The following is a 19,445-nucleotide window of genomic DNA, read 5'->3' as shown; positions in this document are numbered from 1 at the left end:
GACCACTGATCCTATTAGCTATGGATGCTGGGAGTTGTAGTCCCAAAATATCTGGAAGGCCAAGTTTGGCCATGCCTGGACTAGATGATGCTTGGGAACCCTTTCAACTCTACAATTCTATTATTTTGAACATGTGTACAGCCTAGTCAGCAACTGGACCACACTGAAGGAAAGATTATGTATAGTGGGGCCCCATTCTGCTACAGAGGGCTGTCTTCATGGAAGTGCTGTTGCCACAGGAATTTATTCATCTATCTTGCTCATCAGTTAGCAGCTAAGTACTCCTCGAGGAACTAGAGACTTCCAGCTGTTAATCCCTAGAAGAGATCTAAGTTGTTTGTATAATATCTCCTATAAAAATGTGTTTTCTATTCATTTATCTTAAAAATTCTAATTCTGTGTTCTGTGCTGCTGAAATGACATTGAAAACTGTGCAAAACATTACTGTTGGATATTGTAGAACATTAACAGTGACAATTAAAAATATAGGTATGCAGGGGGGCAGGGGAAGTAAACTAAATTCATTTGCCTCCAGCCAGCAGCAGACACTTTCCCGAAGATCTACCACATATAGTGGTTGCTAAATCTAAACTCGCTTCCAGTGGAAACACATTTCAAATAATAGCTGCTGCCAGAGAAAAGGTATCTGTGGGGTTTGATGTAATTTGCAAGACAAGGGCAAGTTATAGTTTGAAGGATTGGATGTCACTATGGTTTGTCATAAAGCAGGAAATAAGCAATTAAGCAAAACAAGATGAGGATAAGGTAGAGCACATACGGACAGGTTTTGTTCCCATTGATTTGGTGTTGCCTGTCTTGATCCTTGAAGGCTGAGACATGAAGTGCGAACCATGGGGAAAGCACCCCTGTACTCATTTCCACCAATTCCCTGGGCCCGGAGCTCAGAGCTATTACAGCTTATCAAGGAAGAAGTTGTCATGTCACGATTCCCATTGTTTGATGCTTTGCATGGCCTGACCTGAAAGGTCTGGAAGAGGAAGACAAGACACTGCTCCTGTATTCCGAGTCTTTTCAGTGATGTGGAATAATGGGAAGGCAAGCGAGAGGGTGGTGGAAGAGGGCAGAGCAGTAAATGAAGCCTGTGTTTGCAGAAGGGACTGAACATTTGATTGATTATAGCTTGGTGCTTTTGACTAACCAAGTGTCATTCCTTCTTCTCCTGCTCTCCACTCAGTTCTGCCAAGTCATACATGTGGAAATCCAGGAAGGCTGCAGAATGGAATCCAGCAGGGGACGACGTTCAGTGTTGGCGACAAAGTGCGTTACAGCTGTAACCCGGGCTTCTTTCTGGAGGGTCATGCACTGCTCACTTGTCACTCCAGTTCAGAAAACACTGCCTCCTGGGACTTCCCTCTGCCCTTCTGTCGAGGTAAGTATGCTTCCCTTCCATTTATTCTGGGGAAGGGATGGTGTGTTAAATTCAGTTCTCCATATTTCCACATGAGGTTTTTTTTTCCCTTTCATGAAAATTGGTCAGCATGTTTGTTTGAATTGCTCCTAAAATGGACACTTTTGTTGCAATTTTGTCTAATATACACACCTCTGCAAGTAATTTCCCAGAATGCTTCTTATGCACACTTCACATGGCATATGCATTCTCGTATGCATTACATGGCTGGAGAATTATGTTGCAAAATTCAGAGAAGTGGGAATTTTGAAGGATGAATAAATTTCAGTCTGCATATTGTTTTTGGAAAGTGGGAATTATGTAGATTAATCTTTAATGGCAAACTAGGTCATCCCCCCCCCCCCCTAATCACTATTGTTGGGTCATTCCAATGTCTAAGTTCAGACTAACACTATAGACATTTTGAAGTTGTTCTGTAGGGAAGGGACAATACTCAGACTGCATTTTAATGGGATGTTTGGTTTTTGGTGTGGGGGAGAATCTGTCATTCAGTCCAAATTCTGCACCAAGCAAAGCTGAATTGTGAGGCCTGCATATATAAACTAAGCTGGGAATATTTGAGTATTTTATTATGTATAATTTATTATGTTTCTGCTGAGCGGGGGGAGGAAGTGAAGTCCTCCTTATTAAAACCACTAGAAATGCTAATATCCAGTCATCTTACTTGCTTCCACAACTTCAGCTGACACGTAAATATAATTTGGTACCCATAATGGCATGAAACTTGGTTTTAAGTAAAAGGGAGAATGCATAAGAACCTAAATACTACATTTTGCATTTCCCCCCATGCGCTTCCACAGAATTGTGACATAAAAATAGTCCGCTTATACTATGGAATGTATAAGGAGGGCTGGGGGGGGGGGTATGTCTATTTTCATTTCTTTTATGCATCTTTAGAAAAGCTGTGGGTACAACCGTTTGAGAAGTATATTGATAAGCTGAAAGGTGTGCAGAGGAGGGCGCCCAATATGATGAAGGGTCTGGAAGCCAAGCCTTATGAGGAATGGTTGAGGGAGTTGGGTATGTTTAGCCTGGAGAAGAGAAGACTGAGAGGTGATATGATAGCCATCTTCAAATATCTCAAAGGCTGAACTAGATGACGCTTTGGGGTCCCTTCCAACTCTGATTAAATAATAATAATAATAATAATAATAATAATAATAATAATAATAATAATAATAATTTATTTATACCCCGCCCTCCCCAGCCAAGGCCGGGCTCAGAGCGGCTTACAAGCAATAATAAAAACAAGATGAATGATTACAAACTTAAAAACAAAAATAAAACACAACATTAAAATAATGGAACATTAAAATATTAAAATGTAGCCTCATCGCAGGAGGAGAAGGAAAAGAACGGGAAGAGAGAGAGAGAGAGAGAGAGAGGGAGGGAATCAAACTGGCTCCAAGCCAAAGGCCAGGTGGAACAACTCTGTCTTACAGGCCCTGCGGAAAGAAATCAGATCCTGCAGGGCCCTGGTCTCATGAGGCAGAGCGTTCCACCAGGCCGGAGCCAGAGTTGAAAAGGCCCTGGCTCTGGTCGAAGCCAAACTAACTTCCTTAGGGCCCGGGACCACTAGGGTGTTGTTATTTATGGACCTTGAGGCTCTCCGTGGGGCATACCAGGAGAGGCGGTCCCGGAGGTACGAGGGTCCTAGGCCATGAAGGGCTTTAAAGGTCAAAAGCAGCACCTTAAATCTGACCCTGTACTCCACCGGGAGCCAGTGCAGCTTGAAAAGCACTGGGTGAATATGCTCCCATGGCAGAGACCATGGGAAAGCTTCCCAATACCCCCCACCTCACAATTGGGACTAGCCAATCAATCTATAAGTAGAAGCATTTGAATTGATACACAGTAATAAATGTCATGAGAATTCTGCCTCTCTCCTCCATTCTATCATGTATCCTACGCACCCTTCACTCAATTCTCTCATATTGATTCTTTGTTCATGTAATCAATTAGCAATCCTGAGCTGGAGCATACATCTTATATTTAAATTGAGCAAAGATGGTTTGCCTAGTGATGCATAATTCCCGGTGCTTTCCTTAGTTTAATTCTGATATATGCAGCTGGCTGCATTTTTGTCTTGCATTTATCCACTCCTGCCCATTTTTGTTACCAGTGCTCTGAGTACGAAGAGTACGGCTAGTGCAGCTGGGGTGATACCAGAGAGGGACGATTCTGCCTCCTTCATTTTTCTTCTCTGAAGTTAGCATCATCCATCTTGACTCCTTAGCGGAACTTCATGCTGAGTTGGTGCTTCCACCGAGAAACCTTATTTTTCAACTTGGCTGTAGGAAATAATCATTTTATCTCGGTGCTCTGCTCCGCATCATGTTTTATTTTCTTGCAAGAATAAGGAGGAGAACACTGCACTGGCAGAGACCAGTGTTGTATGGAGGACTGAGCCAAACCTACTTGCTGAACCCACAAAGTTCATAGAATTGTAGAGTTGGAAGGGACCCCAAGGGTCATCTAGTCCAACCCACTGCAACACAGTGGTACCTCGGGTTAAGTACTTAATTCGTTCCAGAGGTCCGTACTTAACCTGAAACTGTTCTTAACCTGAAGCACCACTTTAGCTAATGGGGCCTCCTGCTGCTGCTGCACCGCCGGAGCACAGTTTCTGTTCTCATCCTGAAGCAAAGTTCTTAACCTGAAGCAGTATTTCTGGGTTAGCGGAGGCTGTAACCTGAAGCGTATGTAACCCGAGGTACCACTATACAGGAATCTCAACTAAAGCATCTGACAGAAAACAACACACCATTGAGGACTAATGTTGCAGACACAATTGCCTAGGTGCAATTCAGCCTCTTGATAATCATGAAAACCCTGGCCTCACTATGGTTCATCTCCCTGTGGAAGGCAGACCTGATATTGTCACTGCTGAAGAGATGCTTAACTGGTCTATTGACCCAGCACTTTATGATGACGTCTTTGATGAACCTGGGCAACACCAAGCCTCGCAAGTGAAAACTACACTGCCAACAGGCAAAGATGCCCCCATCACAGAAATGCAGCCACCAGGTGAAAGTGGGGTCTCTGAACTGTGGGAGACCCTTTTGGGACCACTGTCTTCTAGCTCACCGCATTGTGGAAGAAATTTTTTAGAAGTGTGGACTCGCTTCACAAGGAGGTAACGGGTCTCAAGGCCACTACTGAGAGACCCTTGTGGGGCTTGTTGAAAATGGCATCTTGATTGCAGCCCCTCCTTCCAACCATGAGAACACGGAATCTGGAGCCTTAAATGACCTGTCACTGCATTATATTGTGGATGAGCAAATGCTGTTTGAGGCGTTTGCCAATGCGGGGTTGCTGGGAACCAAGGATTCAGGGCAAGCTGGGAGCCCCTGACTAAACATTATACATATTCAGCAGCCCTTGCTGCATGCTGTTGCTGCTCTCTAATGGCTTTTAACCCACCTGTTAGGGCATAGGTGGCAAACCCATGGGTAGAATCTGACCTGTCAAGCTGTGGGAAATGGTCTGCCAGGCCACACAGCTTTTATCTTCTGATCCTAGAGCGGTGGTGCTCAGTAATGAGATCCAGAGATAAGGCACTCTGCCTGCTCTTTAGATAGGAAAAAGAAAATGAAGCATTTCACCCCACCCCAGAGCCATGTGGTGGTGCGGGTCCTTTAAACACTGCAGTCACAGATCGTATTGTGAAGACTAAAAAGCAGCATCTCCCAGCACTCAGAGAATGCTGTGTATGTGTGTGTGCATGTGAGTTTGTGTCCATGTATACAATCAAGCGTTAAGGCTGCATATGTGCAATGAGTGTGTGTGCTGTGTATGTGGATTTGTGTGTACTCTCTCTCTCTCTTTTTTTAGCCACTCTGGGCAACAATGGGAGCGTCAATTATGCACTGCCACCTGCAGCCCATTAGAGGCAGAATTGCCCAGAGAATACTCATCCCATTCTGAAAATTCAGATCACGTCCCTGCATAGCCAGCTCTGAATCTGTGGTTCTCTTACGGCTGTTGATTATTTTTTCACAGTGATCACGTTCCTTTATCTCTTTTGCCTGTTCCAATTAGCTTTAGTCAAATTTATCTTCTGCGCCAGCATTATACTAACTTTCCTCACTTATTAGTTTGCACACCAGTGGGAGGAATGGCAGCGTGCAGGCATTTGTGACTATTAGGGGAGCAGCCACAAGAAGAACCTCAAAATCACACACACCCCAGCATCATGCATTGTGACAAATTAGACTTGCAGAGATGAGACAGTAAAAACAAATACCCATCTCTGGCAGGAGTGAAGAATGTGGCCTTCCAGATGTTTATGGGCTATAGCTCCCATCATCTCTGGCTGTTCACATGCTGACTGGGGCTAACTGGAACAGCTGGAAGGCTGCAGGTTCCCCATATCGGATCTATAGCATCTACACTGTTTTCATACTTCTTTCTAAGTTGACTCGTTTGCCAAGGAGTTCCTGCTCCTGTGTCATGGGGAAAAGTGAAAGGATACCTGTTGCAGCCAAAGGAAGATTCACAGCATTTTGAAAAACTATTGCTGTTGGAGTTGCCACAACCCAGGGTTCCAACCCCCCCTTTCTCAATGGAAAAGGTCCCAGAAAGTGTGCATGGACAAAAACAGATCACCTGCTGTCATTTTGCTGTGCAAACCCAAGTGATCAGCTGATTGTCTGGGCTTTCAAAGCCCTACACACACCACTTATAAGCCCCTGTGATTGGCCAAAAACCTATTTAGAGTTTGCTATCAGTCCAGTTAAGCCTCTCTGGTTTCCATCTCCATTCTGAGCTGTGCATGGTGCTGCCAACTTCCTTGGGTTCTGCTCATTGGAGACCTAACCTCTGCTTAGTCTGACTACATTTCTAGAACCTCCTCCTTTCTGGCCATCCTAGAACTTGACCTTTTGCTGTGTCTGCCTGTGCACATTGGAACTGGACTCCTGTTTGCTGACCTGCCCTTCCAGACATCAACCTAAAATTAAATGACTCTGCTTACTGCACCCTGGGCATGGAACCCATTGTTATTTCTCCCACTGTAGCTGTGCCACCACAGACCCTTTCCCCAACAGAGACTGCCGCCTCAAATAAAACAAGAGTGCAATCCAGTTCTTCCTTGGAGGTACTCTTGCTGGGAAAACCTGGGGTTCCTCAGACCATGTCAGGGGTTATTTAATTAGAAGATCAGTAATGGTAGACAAGCTTCCCTGAAAGACAGCTCCGCCCACCCCCCGCGTTGTGTGAAAGTAGGTGTAGGGAGTGCCAGGTGTGTTTTAGGATGGGAATTTAGTTAATACAGGGTGGCAATGAAGCCAAACATCCTAATCCCCATATTGTGTGAAGCAGGGTATGAGTGGAATGTTTCTGGAATCCTCTGCAGCTCTCAAGAGTCTTTAGATGTGGAAAGAATTCTCTTAAGATTTAAAGTTTGAAAGCCCCTACCTTGGAGGAAGACTCTACTGACATGGGGAACAGGGCTGTTAAAGAAAAGAATAATGGAGATCCTAATAAATTGCTGGTCAATTGTTAAAAGGGCCAAGCAGGTCAATAAGTTGATAGTAACAACCTATCATGCCTTTCACTGAGCGAGTTCAGAATTGTCTTGTCATTGACATGGTCTGCAATTTACAGCACAAGCTGATGCGTGCTTCCTTAAAAACCCATTGGGCTGCTGTGTCTTGTAGGGCTTTCTCCCAGGAAAGTGTGCATATGATTGAAGCTTCAGTAGCATGAGAATCACCATGTAGGGAGAAAGACAGATCCAGTGTCCTGCTGCCTATGGTCATTCAGTTGGAAGCCTCAATACATAAATAAAAATGGATAGAGATGTGGCACCCAGCTGTAACCAGTGCAGGCCTTGCTGAAAGTGGCTTCACTGTATACAGAGGCCCAACGTTTCCCAGGAGGCGCATTTTCATGGGTGCAGCTGCTGCAGCATTGTCAGTGCTGGCGCGGAAGCCCCATTACGCCACAATTGATTCTCGAGCTCTGAGCTAAAAGAAGTAATAAATCCCTCAACTGCACAGACTCCCTGGTTGAGTTATGGCTATCATTTGTTGCGTAGTGGAAGGAGGATTTTTTTTAAAAAAAGAGCAGGGCAAGAAATGCGCCAAAAAATGAAAGAGGGTTGCTCCTTTGGCCCACAGCACTGACAGCTGGCACAAAGGGCTGGAGCATGGGACATCTTCCATTGCACAGTTTGAGAAGTGATGGTTTGGTATTTCGTTTCCTGGGCCAGTTAGGAAGCATTCCAGGGTATGAAACCAGAGGCATGCTTCTTCTGTCCCTGGTAGCTCCTCCTCCCTCTCCAGGGGAAACCCTGTTCATATTATTTTCAGAGCTGCTTTGTTAATGGGTTTGATTCTATGATTTTGCAAAAACAAAACAAAAAACAAACCCACAAAATAGATAAAAGGGTGAGGGCAAGGAGCAAACAACTATGCTGGAAGCAACCTGTCCTGATCACCACTGAGCTAAAATAACGTCATGTAAAATATTTCTCTTTTAACCTATTTTATTGTAAGACCTCCTCTAAAAGCACCTTCTATCACCTTCTTGGTTTCTGCAACTTTCACCACCTTTCTTTCTCTACCTCAGGCTTCCTCAAACTCGGCCCTCCAGATGTTTTTGGCTTACAACTCCCATGATCCCTAGCTAGCAGGATCAGTGTTCAGGGATGATGGGAATTGTAGTCTCAAAACATCTGGAGGGCCGAGTTTGAGGAAGCCTGATCTACCTCCTGCTGGTGCCCATTTCTCCATCTACCTTCTTCCCCCCCTCCTCCTGCCCCCACCCCCCGCCTGGACAGATGGCGGTTGCCCCCACCCCCCATCTACCTTCTTGAAGTATTTGTCCTCTGTTACCTGTTTTCCCTTTGTTTTTCCCTTCCTCTCACCTTCCTCTCCTTTGCCTCCTTGCATGTTCTCAGTTCTTCCTCTGCTATATTTACTGTTGCCTCCCCTCCCCACAACCCTTTCTATCATCAGCTGTCTGCCTCTAGCTTCTTTCTTTGTGCCTTCTTCCATATTCTCTTTACCTTTTCGAACATTTCTCTCCTTACTTTTTTCACCTTCCACTTCCTTTTACCTGTCAGCAATGTCTTTCCGTCTCCCTCTCATTTTCTTTTATACTCTGCTCACTTTAATTCACCTTATCTGCTACTTCAGTTCACCTCTCTGTGATACTTGGCCCCTCCTAATGTCAGCTTGCCTGGAAAAAAAAAATCAACAGGATTTCTTGGGGAGGTCACTCTCTTAACTTAACATAGGCAGCAGCTGTTCTTTGTTGCCTCTTTGCGGGATGCTCAGGTTTGAAGAAACTTGTTTCTCCCACTCTGAAGCAACACATCGTTGTTCCAAAACAAGAAGTTTCTTTTCTTCTAGTTTGCAAAGTCTTTTCATTTTACAGTTCTTTTTTAAAAGCAACTAAATATTAATACTCCCAAATCAATGCTGAAATATTAAAGATGCAGTCCTGTGTATACTTGAGTGGGCCCTTTAAAAATAAATGGGCCTTACTTCTGAGTAGACTTGCAGAGGATTTGCTTAGGAATTCAATTAAGGTTAAGTAAGAGTCTCCCTTCCTAAGGAGCCAAATCTCCCCTACCTTTCCTGCATTCCCCCCCCCCCCATCTTTTATGGATGCCCTTCCATCTGCACTTTTCTTGTCTCAGCCTACCTAAAATCAAATGTATCAAAAATAAATCTGGAAAAGTTTCAATACCCTCATAACCTATTATAGGCAGCAACTGTTTGCTGCTGTCTAACACCACTTGCCAGTAATTTTGAGTTATGTCCCACATTCATTTAAGGCCCAGTTCTTTCAGTGGAGTGCCCATTTGCTTTCCCAGTCTAAAGGCACTGTGCCCATCCCATTCTTTAGAAGCAAAGAGCAAGGGGTGTTCTGTTCACTGGGTCACTGTCTTAGCTTGCTTAGCTATGTTGTTCTGCTGTGCCTTCAACCCTTCACCTTGCTGATCTGCACTGTACTTATCTGAGCATGCAAGATGCTGGCAGAAACCATAATCCAAGTTCAAGTTCTTCATCTAGCAAGATGCAGGACAGTACAGTGGTACCTTGGTTTTTGAATGTCTCTATTGACAAACATTTCAGTTTTTGAACACCGTAAGCCCAGAAGTAAATGCTTCAGTTTTCAAACACACCTCGGCAGTTGAACATACCACACGGCTTCCACTGAGTGCAAGATCCTGAGGCCTAACTGTCACCTGTTGAGTTTTTGGTTTTCAAATGTTTCAGAACTTGACCCGTCTTCCAGAATGGATTACATTCGAAAACCAAGGTACCACTGTACTGAGCTATATGAACAAGTATAAGACAAGTAGCAACTTGTCTTCCTAAGGTCCTGGAAACAGAATTCTAAAATCAAGTGTGGCTGATATGATTGCTTTGCCACCTTCAGTTCAGTCCACTAGGTAATAGTGATCAGCACAAAAGAGCTGACATACGCAGATGAGACAGCATCTGAAGTTACAAGCATCCAAGGGGAAAACACCAGAGTAAAACCATAATTAAAATATTATGTCTGTCAACCTGTTGCAGGGTGATCATGCATATAATTGCAAAGCATTAGGAGGAGGAGTAGTCAACAAAAAATGGATACAGAACCAGCCCAATAACAAATATATCTGTTTTGCTGAACCTCTACAAAATTTACCCACTCTCTCCAAATACCTGTACTTTCCAAAGATCTTCAGCTCTTGAGAGGTGTGTCATTTGAATCCTCTCATGGCTCATTACCCTCATGGTTGAATAGAGATGCCACCACACCATCTTCCATGCTCTAGGAGGAATAAAAAAAAAAAAAAAAACACCTTCCTCCCGCCACATAAGCAAAGCTTGCTAAGTGAAAAACACCCCAAACCCTTTGTTAGTTAGTTTGCTGTATTTAAGCGGAGCTGATGGGTTTATGACTCCACTTGGCAGCTGAGCACAGATTCAGGAAGCCAGCCGAAGGAGTTGAGAACATTTGTAATGCTGCTTTTTAAGCATATCAAATACGCATTATCTCATTAAATGTGCCCTGGCCTATTAGAACTCAAACAGTTGCTTGGAATGCGCTGTGCACAAAGTGTGTGTTTATGTTTTGTTTTTATTTATTTATTTATCCTGGGCTCTTGACAGGCACTTTGATATGTTGTAATAAAAAGTTAAAAATAAGCTCATCAAATTAGGGGAAATATTAACAAGTAGTGCTGGAAGCTCTTAATATTTTAAAAGGATTTTTTAATTAAAGTTTCAAGAACAAAGGGGATAATTCTCCAGAAAAGGAACCAGCTGGTTTTATACTGTTTTGGTATCGGGTCTGACATAATGGTTTTATTCAGAGAGAGAGTGCCGTGGGATGATTTCCATGAAGAATTTAACGGAGAAATGATTTTCAGGATGGAAAATTGACTCTTTAATTGGGGCCTTAAAAAAAAGAAATATCCACATTGTCTCTGTCATCAGTATTCCTACTGCTCTGTTTCTTAAATTGTCTATCAACAGTCATGTCACCCAGGCCTCAGGAAGTTGAACTACAAAACTCATAGCCTTGGGCTGTGACCTATCTTGGTGTGTTACCTGGGACCATGTGTGCTTAGACCTCAAAGCACTCTTCAGATGTGGAAAGGAATGCTGCTGCACAACAACTGCTACTGTCTAAAACATATTGATTCACAAGCACTGGGAAGCCTCTGGATTGGGCAGGCCTACTATGTGGACTGATAACCTGACTTTCTGCTCTTCACTGGTCAGCACAACAGAAGGAGATGGGGCTGTGTGTAGCATCCATCTCTGTGAAAATGGCAGGCAGCAAGAGGCCTCTGGTTTGGCCAATCAAATATACTATAAACTCTAGAAGTTGCCCCAGCCTGCCTGACAGAGCAATGCCTTATGCCAGCTGAAACCCAGCTGTTCTGGCTCCAGCAACTGACCTTAGGGATCCTAAGATGGAGAGAACACACTCTAGTTCTGGATTTTGAGGATGATCACCACACAACTTTGGCCTGATCATGATATCACGAGTACCAGAAACTTAGTCTGATTTACCCAGATGAGGATGCTGGAAATGGTTCAATGAATGCAGCGTGTTATTTGGAAAGCTCCTGGTTTTGAAGAAGATTGCCTCAGCCACAAATTAACCACTATTCCTCTCAGCTTCAGTGTCTCCTTTCCTAATTATGGAGAGAATACCACTGGCCTGCCTTAGAAGGCTGTTGGAAGGGTTCCTGAGGTACTTTATGATAAGCACTTGAGCAGCAGACATACATACAGTAAATACTTAAACTAATTCTGTTATTACTAATTCTGTTCTAAATGGAACTTGGGCTTTTGGAAGGCCAGTAAAGGATCGTGGTTGTCACAGTTGAACTCTGCCTAGACCTTGAACTTGAACTGTCCTCAGAGGAGGAGCAAGAGGAGCAGGACTCTCCAGCAAATCTCCATAATGCCAATGTTCCTGAGGAAACCTTGTCCTAAGGAAGCCTTGCCTCACATCAGCTGCCTGGATTCCTGGACTACTCTCGTCTCACCCAGAACCACAGGGGTAGAGGAAGCAATAAGCCAGGCAGAAACTTCAGAGCCAAAGTGCCCTGCTAGTTGCCTGCAAGGCTACTTGGGAGGAGGCTGAAGGTCACTGAAGCACCTGTTTGGATCAGGGCCTGTCAGCAAAAGCATCTTCACTGCTGAACCTCTAGCCTTCCTCACATGAGGAAATGCATAATGGACTCCACAGAAGTGATTAAGAAACTCGCATGTCCATGGCTTTCACACACTGTTCCTGTCCCCCAAGTGGCTGTAGCAATTATTTGCCAGTTTGGCTTGTTCCTTTTCAAAATGCAGACAGAATTGTGGTTTGGGTTATTTCTGCCCTGAGTACCAGCTGTCACACACAGGGATGCAATTTGTACTTACGCAATGTGTTTGCCTCACCGGCTTGACACAGTTGGGCAACAGATGGTCATAAGAAATCTGAGTTGGCGTGAAGGGGAGCTTCTTTCCTCCTGGAGTTTACAGCAGTCATTTCAGGCCCTGCTCATTGAGATGGTGGCTGAATTGTTCAGAAACCAATATTCTACCAAGCCATATCATAAATCGGGCTCAAAGTGTGTTAAAGATCGCTTCCTTCCGCTGGATACCGTTATAATATTTTAAGGTGCACAGAGAGATTCCTCTTAATGATGCTATCCATGTACTAGATTCAGGCAGCAAATGTGGGGAAAGAGATGTTCTCAGTGGATCCCACCTCCTTGGGAATCTCCCTTGCTGGAGCATTTGTGTCCAGCTTTTATACACACCCAGTACCTTGCTCCAAGCGTAGCCTCAATTCCAGATGACAAATGATGATCTGCAAGCTTTATTCAGGCTTCTGAGTTCTATTTGTGGCTCTCGCTCTTTTTAAGACTGTTTGAAGTATTGGGAATAAGATACTGATGCAAGAATTCTCCTGCACAATGTGGCCTAGTGCTTCACCATAAACTTCTGTATACCTACCAATATTACAATTCCAGAGATGCCAAATCCTGAGCACCTTTTGGACCAAGTGTACCTGTTTGGACTGGCCATTGGGGCTGTGGATTAGCTCAGACCAAAGCCTTTGGCACAGATTATGCAGGAAATAATCAAGATAACATTGTGACAATATGCCTTGGTGGTAAATATTCCAGGACCAAGCTAGCTGTCTCATATTGTGAAAAGGAGAGTTCTGCTGATTTGACCAAGGATCAGTCTAGAGCAGGGGTAGCCAACATGCTGCTCTCCAGAGATTGTTTTCCTACAACACTCAAGTTTCCTGACCATTGGCCATTGTGTCTGGAGCTGATGGGAACTGTAGTCCAGCAAACACTAGAGGGCACCATGTTGGATATCTCTGGTCTAGAGAAGAAAAAACTGGCAGAACCAAAGAAGCAGATAGAAGCTTGTCAAGTCATTGTGGGATAAGGTAAGGACAGTGCAGGGAACAGTGGAGGTTTACAGGTACATTTTTAAATCCCTCCGCTGGGTCTGACTGAAGGCCCATCTAGTCTGGATCCTGTTTCCTGCAGCGACCCAACAGCTATCCCAGGCAAGCAGGGCATGGAGGCAATAGCTCTCTGCTTGTCCTCCAGTAGTTGATGTTCAGCAGCAGGCTGCCTTGAACTCATGGTGAACCTAGGTATTGTGGTTAGTAGCCAATAATGCTTGCCTACTTCATGAATGTGTTTACTCACTTTTTAAAGATGTACAGTAAGCTCGCAACTTACATCCGGGGATCATGCCTAAAGCCAAAATCGTGCATAGTCAAAAACATATTGGGTGCAATGCATGTCGGATTGCTGAAGTCTTTTTTCCTGGATGCCCGGCCCCTTTCCACCCCCTTTTAATTTATTGAGAATATTTTGCCAAGAGCCTAAAGCTGAATGAACACAAGTTAAATTCACATAAGTTGCAAGCTTGCAGCATATGACATCACAACAGCTTTGCTTAAAGTAGGAAGGCAATCTGATGAGCTGCTTCAATACCCTAATGAGAAGTGTATAGGGCTTAGGCTATAAGAGACTGATGTATACTAAAGATGGTATTGGGCCTTTCAAATATTTCCCTCTCTTCAGTTTGAAGAGGACATCCAGGGAGTGGATGTATTGGGGGGGGGGGGGTTAAGAGGCTGTTTTGCTGATGGCATAGTATTGTGTGACCCGAAGTTTCCAGATATAGGACTGATGAGTTTGATGCACCAGTGCTGTAAATGTTCAAGTGGAGATGACCTGTGCCTTCAACCAGAAGTCTTTTGAAAATATAATGACAATATTTATCCTTGGGTTTTAAAGCTGCTTGAGACAAATAGGTGTTCACCATGTAAAGCTGGAGAGAGCCCCTTGACGAACGCATCTGCAATGCTGTTCTGTAGTGTGCATTGTAAAGTTAACAGGCTTTTGTTGGCGCCTTCTCAATAAATAGTGCCGCCTTTTGATGGCACTCCAACATCCTAAAGTGACACACTACCACAATGCAAGTCAAATTAATTCTTCACTTCCCTTTATCTTCTTCCCATGTTTTTCGTCCTTGATCCTCCTACTTTATTTGCTCTAATAGCTTTGCGTTAATAGAGTCAGCTTGTACAGGAAGATAACCTGTGGCAAGCCACGGATCCCGTTCTCTTTCTGCACAGAAAATGCTGTCAGCTTTACTGAATGACTCTGTGTGTGTGTGTGTGTGTGTGTGTGTGTGTGTTGCTTATTTAGAGGTGGGCGGGACCTGCAGCAAAACATTGCAGTGTGAAGTACAGTACTTTTATTTAGGATTCCAACTACTCCAGTCCATGAAAAACCTTCCATTCAGGTTTTTCATGCCTCTGTCCTCATTTCATTGTTTTTGGGTCTGGTTATTTCCCCTTCAGTATTTCTCTCCTTCTGCAAACCTTGGGATTCCCCCAGCCTGCTGATACCTTTCTTTTATGTGTGGGCGGTGCTGATTTGGCTACACAAGCAGCAATAATCACAGACTGAACTTGGAACTAGAGGAAACCCACCTAATATTAATAGTGATTTAATAGTGGTTTAATAGCAAAGGTGAGCAAATGCACCCATTCCGTTCCTATATCATCCTTTACTATTCAGCCCTCCCTTACTGCATTCATTGCCAAACTCCTAATGCTTTGGGGATGAGGCCTTGGATATTGAAGAGATGATGGAGTTTGGGAGGAAGGAAGGGAATAATTTCCCTTTCACCAGCCTTGGATAACCCCACTTTCCCACCCCTCAAGCCCACCCCTTGAGCAGGAGCCCACCCAGTGCCAGCGGCATGGACAAGAAGCAGTGAGAAGGGCGCCAGTCTCTGTCCCCTGCTCGGATCACCATGGGACCCAGGGCCACCCACCAAAGAAGCGGACTTGTTAGACAGGAAAATGGCAATAAAGACATTATTTTTGGTTGCTAACATAATATATTTCTGAAATATGGAAAGGGGGGAGACTTGTGGTCTTTTCTCTTTTTTAATATGCATGTTAAGCAACGGAAAGGATTACATTCATGAATCAGTCATTTTTAAGTCGTTTTTAGCCATGAGCTATTACAAATAATTGCCAGTTATATATGCCACTTGGCACATGCACACACTCTATGGCATAAGCAACAATAAACTAAATAGAACCAAATATTTGACTGTGACTTGTCAAAAATTTAAATAGATTAAGTTTTAAAAATGAAAATGTCCAACATGTCAACAAGAGATAACTCAAATTACCAAATTCTTCTGAAATGCTGTGGAATACAAGATTACTGTATATAGAATTCAGCTTGCAGATAGCTAAATCAATCATTTGTCTATTCTTCTGTTTTCATTAAAGCTGCTGCTGCCTTGGTATTTTTGTGTTTTGCCACCTTGATAGAATACTTGTGAACTGTTTCCTTCAAGCTATGTTCAAGCGCACTCCAGATTTCATTGCACTCCTATTTGTTGTTAGTTTTGTGAGCTTGTGGCTGAGAAGGGGTTTCAGCCAAGGACAGTAGGCTTACATTATAGACAGTAAAATGAGCATTGCATCCAACTCCACAACCGGCGTGATGAAAAACAAGGACAAAGCAAGCCATTTCATGGAGAAAGCTGCCTTGGGTGCTGTTTATGTTGAATGTCAGAATATAAGCTATTGCAAAAAGAACAATAGTGGTGAATTTTTTTCCAAAGCAGAATTGGTTTTTTGCCCCAGAGGAGGGTGGTGCCCCACTAACGCACTAACGCTCAAAGCCCCATGCCCGAGTAGAGGGTCCTAATGCCCAGTGGCGAAGCACATTCTTTTCTTGCAGAAGATCTACAGTTCAGTCTCCAGTGTATCCCATTAGAAGAATCAGGTTCTAGTTGGTGATATGAAAGGACTTCTTGCTTTAAACTCTGAAGAGCTGCTGCCTGTCAATACTGGACTCGGTGGACAAATAGTCTGACCTGCTATAAGACAGCTTTCTATGTTCCTGATTCCACCCACCTTCCAGATTTGCCCGGTCTCTTCTATCTGTTCTATTGCTCCCTTCCAAGCTGCATTCCCTCCCCCTTGCTATCACCTCCAAGGAGTTTTACATTAAAAACAAACCACTATATCAGGGCAAAAGGTCACTCACATTTCTGCCATGTATCGTTTGAGCCTGAACTGCCTTGTGCTAAATGACTGTGTGTCGCAAAGAACCATATAGACATAATATTTCAGCTTTGGCAAACTGTCATCACTTTGCTGTGCCCTCCCATGGGGATGAGGGATATACTTTATTGATGGCATTTACAACAAAGCCCCCAACCTTGTAGAAGCCAGAAACACAAATAAGCAGACTAAGGACTCATCCAGCCCTTGCCCTGCAGCTCCCCCCCCCCCCAACGAAACCTGATCTTTACTGCTGAACTGGAGCAAATGTCAACTGAGTTTGAACGGGATTTCCAGGGGAAAGTGGAGAGGCAAGGGAAAACTAATCAGACCTGTGCTTTCTAGGCAAGAGACAAGCATGAGTTTGTATGAGCCCTAAAGTTGGATCCTGGAATATGCATGAAGAAATATTAAATTTGCTTCTAAGCATGCACAGACTGCCTTCCCCACACGATGAAGCACCTCCAGCTGCATTGTTTTAGAGCAGGTCTTCCAAAACCTTATGAAGCTAGAGCCTGGAGTTTGTCCTTAAGTTGTGGGTGTCTAGGGATGGTGGTGGGGCAGTTGACCCATTTCCACATCCATTTGCATATATCATCATCATCATCATCATCCTCCTCTTCCTCCATGCAAAAATTGGTCTAGGTAACCACCCACTAAGGGTGCCTCAGTATTATATGTACTTCTGTGCAAACCATTTTGGTTGAAGAACTACATCACAAAATCTGTAAGGAAGTGAGAATGACATAGGTTTGCCTGAAAATGCAAACTGAATACATCTTACTTCTAATTTTGCCTTCATATTTTGCCTTCAGCTGATGATGCCTGTGGTGGAACGCTTCGGGGGCAGAGTGGGATTATTTCGACCCCCCATTATCCTTCGGAGTACAGCAACAATGCAGACTGCACATGGACCATTCTAGCAGAGCCTGGGGACACCATCGCTTTGGTATTCCTGGATTTTCAGCTAGAAGACGAATACGACTTTTTAGAGGTTACGGGAACTGAAGGGTCCTCCCTATGGTAAGATGATGGCTATGCTTTCTTATATCTGTGGGTTATCTGCCAGTATATCTCTCAACTTTGGTGAATCTGTGGGGAAAGAAAGCTCCAAGCCTCTACGTGTGTGTCCTTGCAGACTTAAATGAGACATATCTCTAAAGGCTTCCAAAATTAGTCTATTTTTAATGCAGTCTTTCATTCTCGTTGGTTGTTTTCTTTTAACACTGCTTTATGACCTGTATTATGTTTTATATTCTATTTCTGCACACCACTCGCGCACACTTTGATGTAGAACAGCAGATGAGTTCTGAAATAAAATAAATAAATAAAAGTAGAGGTATTTAAAAAGGGCACTGCGAGTCTTAAAAGCTGCAATATATCATAGGGGTTGAGGCAGCCTCTTTGATAGTCTGGGTCCAGATTTTTTTAAGGATTTGTGGGATGTATCTCACAGTAGTTACACTCAGAGTAGACCCACTGAAATTAATGAACATGACTAATTTAGATTTATTTCAGTGGGTCTTCTTTTAGCATAGCTGATGTTGGATACAACCCTTTGCTGTTAGTGTTTGTGGAGTGCAGTTAAGTTCTGATTTTCTATACTGCTCACATTGGCATACAGATTTAATTGTATCTGTGCATTTATGATTTTAACTCTGAAATGAAATGCAGGGTGTCATCTATGATGCACTAAAGTTTTGCACTTAAAGAGAAGATTTCATGATCAGGATTTGCAGCTTGTTATAGTCACTATTAAGAGCTTTTTAAAGCATGCAGTAATGAGAAATATCTAGATATTTTTGATAGCTTGGTTAAGCTTTGCAGCAATGGGTTTCTGTCTTTGATACATGTCCTTGCTGATGATTTCCATAGTAGAGAGCTGGTTAAGTAGAATTTAAAGTGTAGGATGTAACGGTCCATAACCTTGCTTTTTAGAATGGTGTGATTATTTTAAAATGGGTTGCTGTCTCTGTTATGGGAACAGTGGTGATCTTGCTAAAATTAGGTTTGCTCTGAACTGTGGCTTGGGATGAACCTCAGGCTCATGTAGACCAGTAAAGCTCCCTTCCCTTTGGAACGCTACCATTGCCTCTGTCCATTTGTCTCTGTAACCATTGGTGGCGCTAGTTAAGCAATTAGGGTACACAATCCCTTGTTGACTTGGTGAAACTCTGAACTTCTGCCATGGCACCTCATCCTCACCCCCAGAAATTGTGAAGGGGAAGAAGATATTTGTGCTGCTGGAAATTTCCCACTGTTTTAAATTAAGATGTACCAGCAGTAACAGGAGCCATAAGACTTTTGAAGCCAGGCGGTCTCAGTGTTCGTATGATGCTGTAACCGAGGTGCATCTTGGAGGTTTCACATAGTCAACTGGTTAGCCGCTATGAGCACAGGATGGTGGGCTAGATGGGTTATTGGCCTGATCCAGCAAGGCACTTCTTATGTTCTAATGTTGTTATGTTCAAGTAAAATGGGGGTTCTTGGAAAGGCAATACAAATGTGTTTTGGAGAGGAATTCAAAGCAGGTTTTTGTTTTCTAACTGCTCTGGAGGATTCTAGGATGGGGAAATAGAATGAGACATGGAAACTTTAATTGCAATGAAATAATATTTAATCAAATATTAAATGGGAAGATGAAAGGAAGATACGTGAAGCAATTGGAAGCAGCCATGTGTCTTTTGTAGTATATTGCTTTTGCCTTAATTTCTAATGTGTAAGTGTACCCTGGGCCCGTGTGACACTGACAAAGTATTTTTTATCAAGGCCCCCACTTAGGCTGCAGCGGCTGCTGACTCCAGGGCTTTACATTGCAGGATAGGAATGCAGTCTCTTCAAAGACAAGGTCTTCCTTTTGGGCTCTGATGGCAGGATTAGCATTTTGTCACCTATCTCTCCGCTCTCCCCTCCTGCTGTGTTACAAGACACTGTG

General features: G+C 43.6%; 1 protein-coding gene across 2 annotated transcripts in view; it reads left to right on the top strand.

The window, feature by feature from the left end:
* The window catches only part of CSMD2 (CUB and Sushi multiple domains 2), a 474,291-nt gene that overhangs the window by 134,418 nt on the left and 320,428 nt on the right, over positions 1 to 19,445 (top strand). For both annotated transcript variants that reach the window (XM_083751582.1, XM_083751583.1), the window contains exons 4-5: positions 1,196 to 1,390; positions 17,326 to 17,533. In XM_083751582.1, the coding sequence (XP_083607708.1) occupies positions 1,196 to 1,390; positions 17,326 to 17,533 (403 nt within the window). The remainder of the gene's footprint in view (positions 1 to 1,195; positions 1,391 to 17,325; positions 17,534 to 19,445) is intronic.

This window comes from Podarcis gaigeae, assembly GCF_964106915.1.
Source record: "Podarcis gaigeae genome assembly, chromosome: 8".
Lineage (NCBI taxonomy): Eukaryota > Metazoa > Chordata > Lepidosauria > Squamata > Lacertidae > Podarcis > Podarcis gaigeae.
This window is presented reverse-complemented; position numbering and strand designations above follow the sequence as displayed.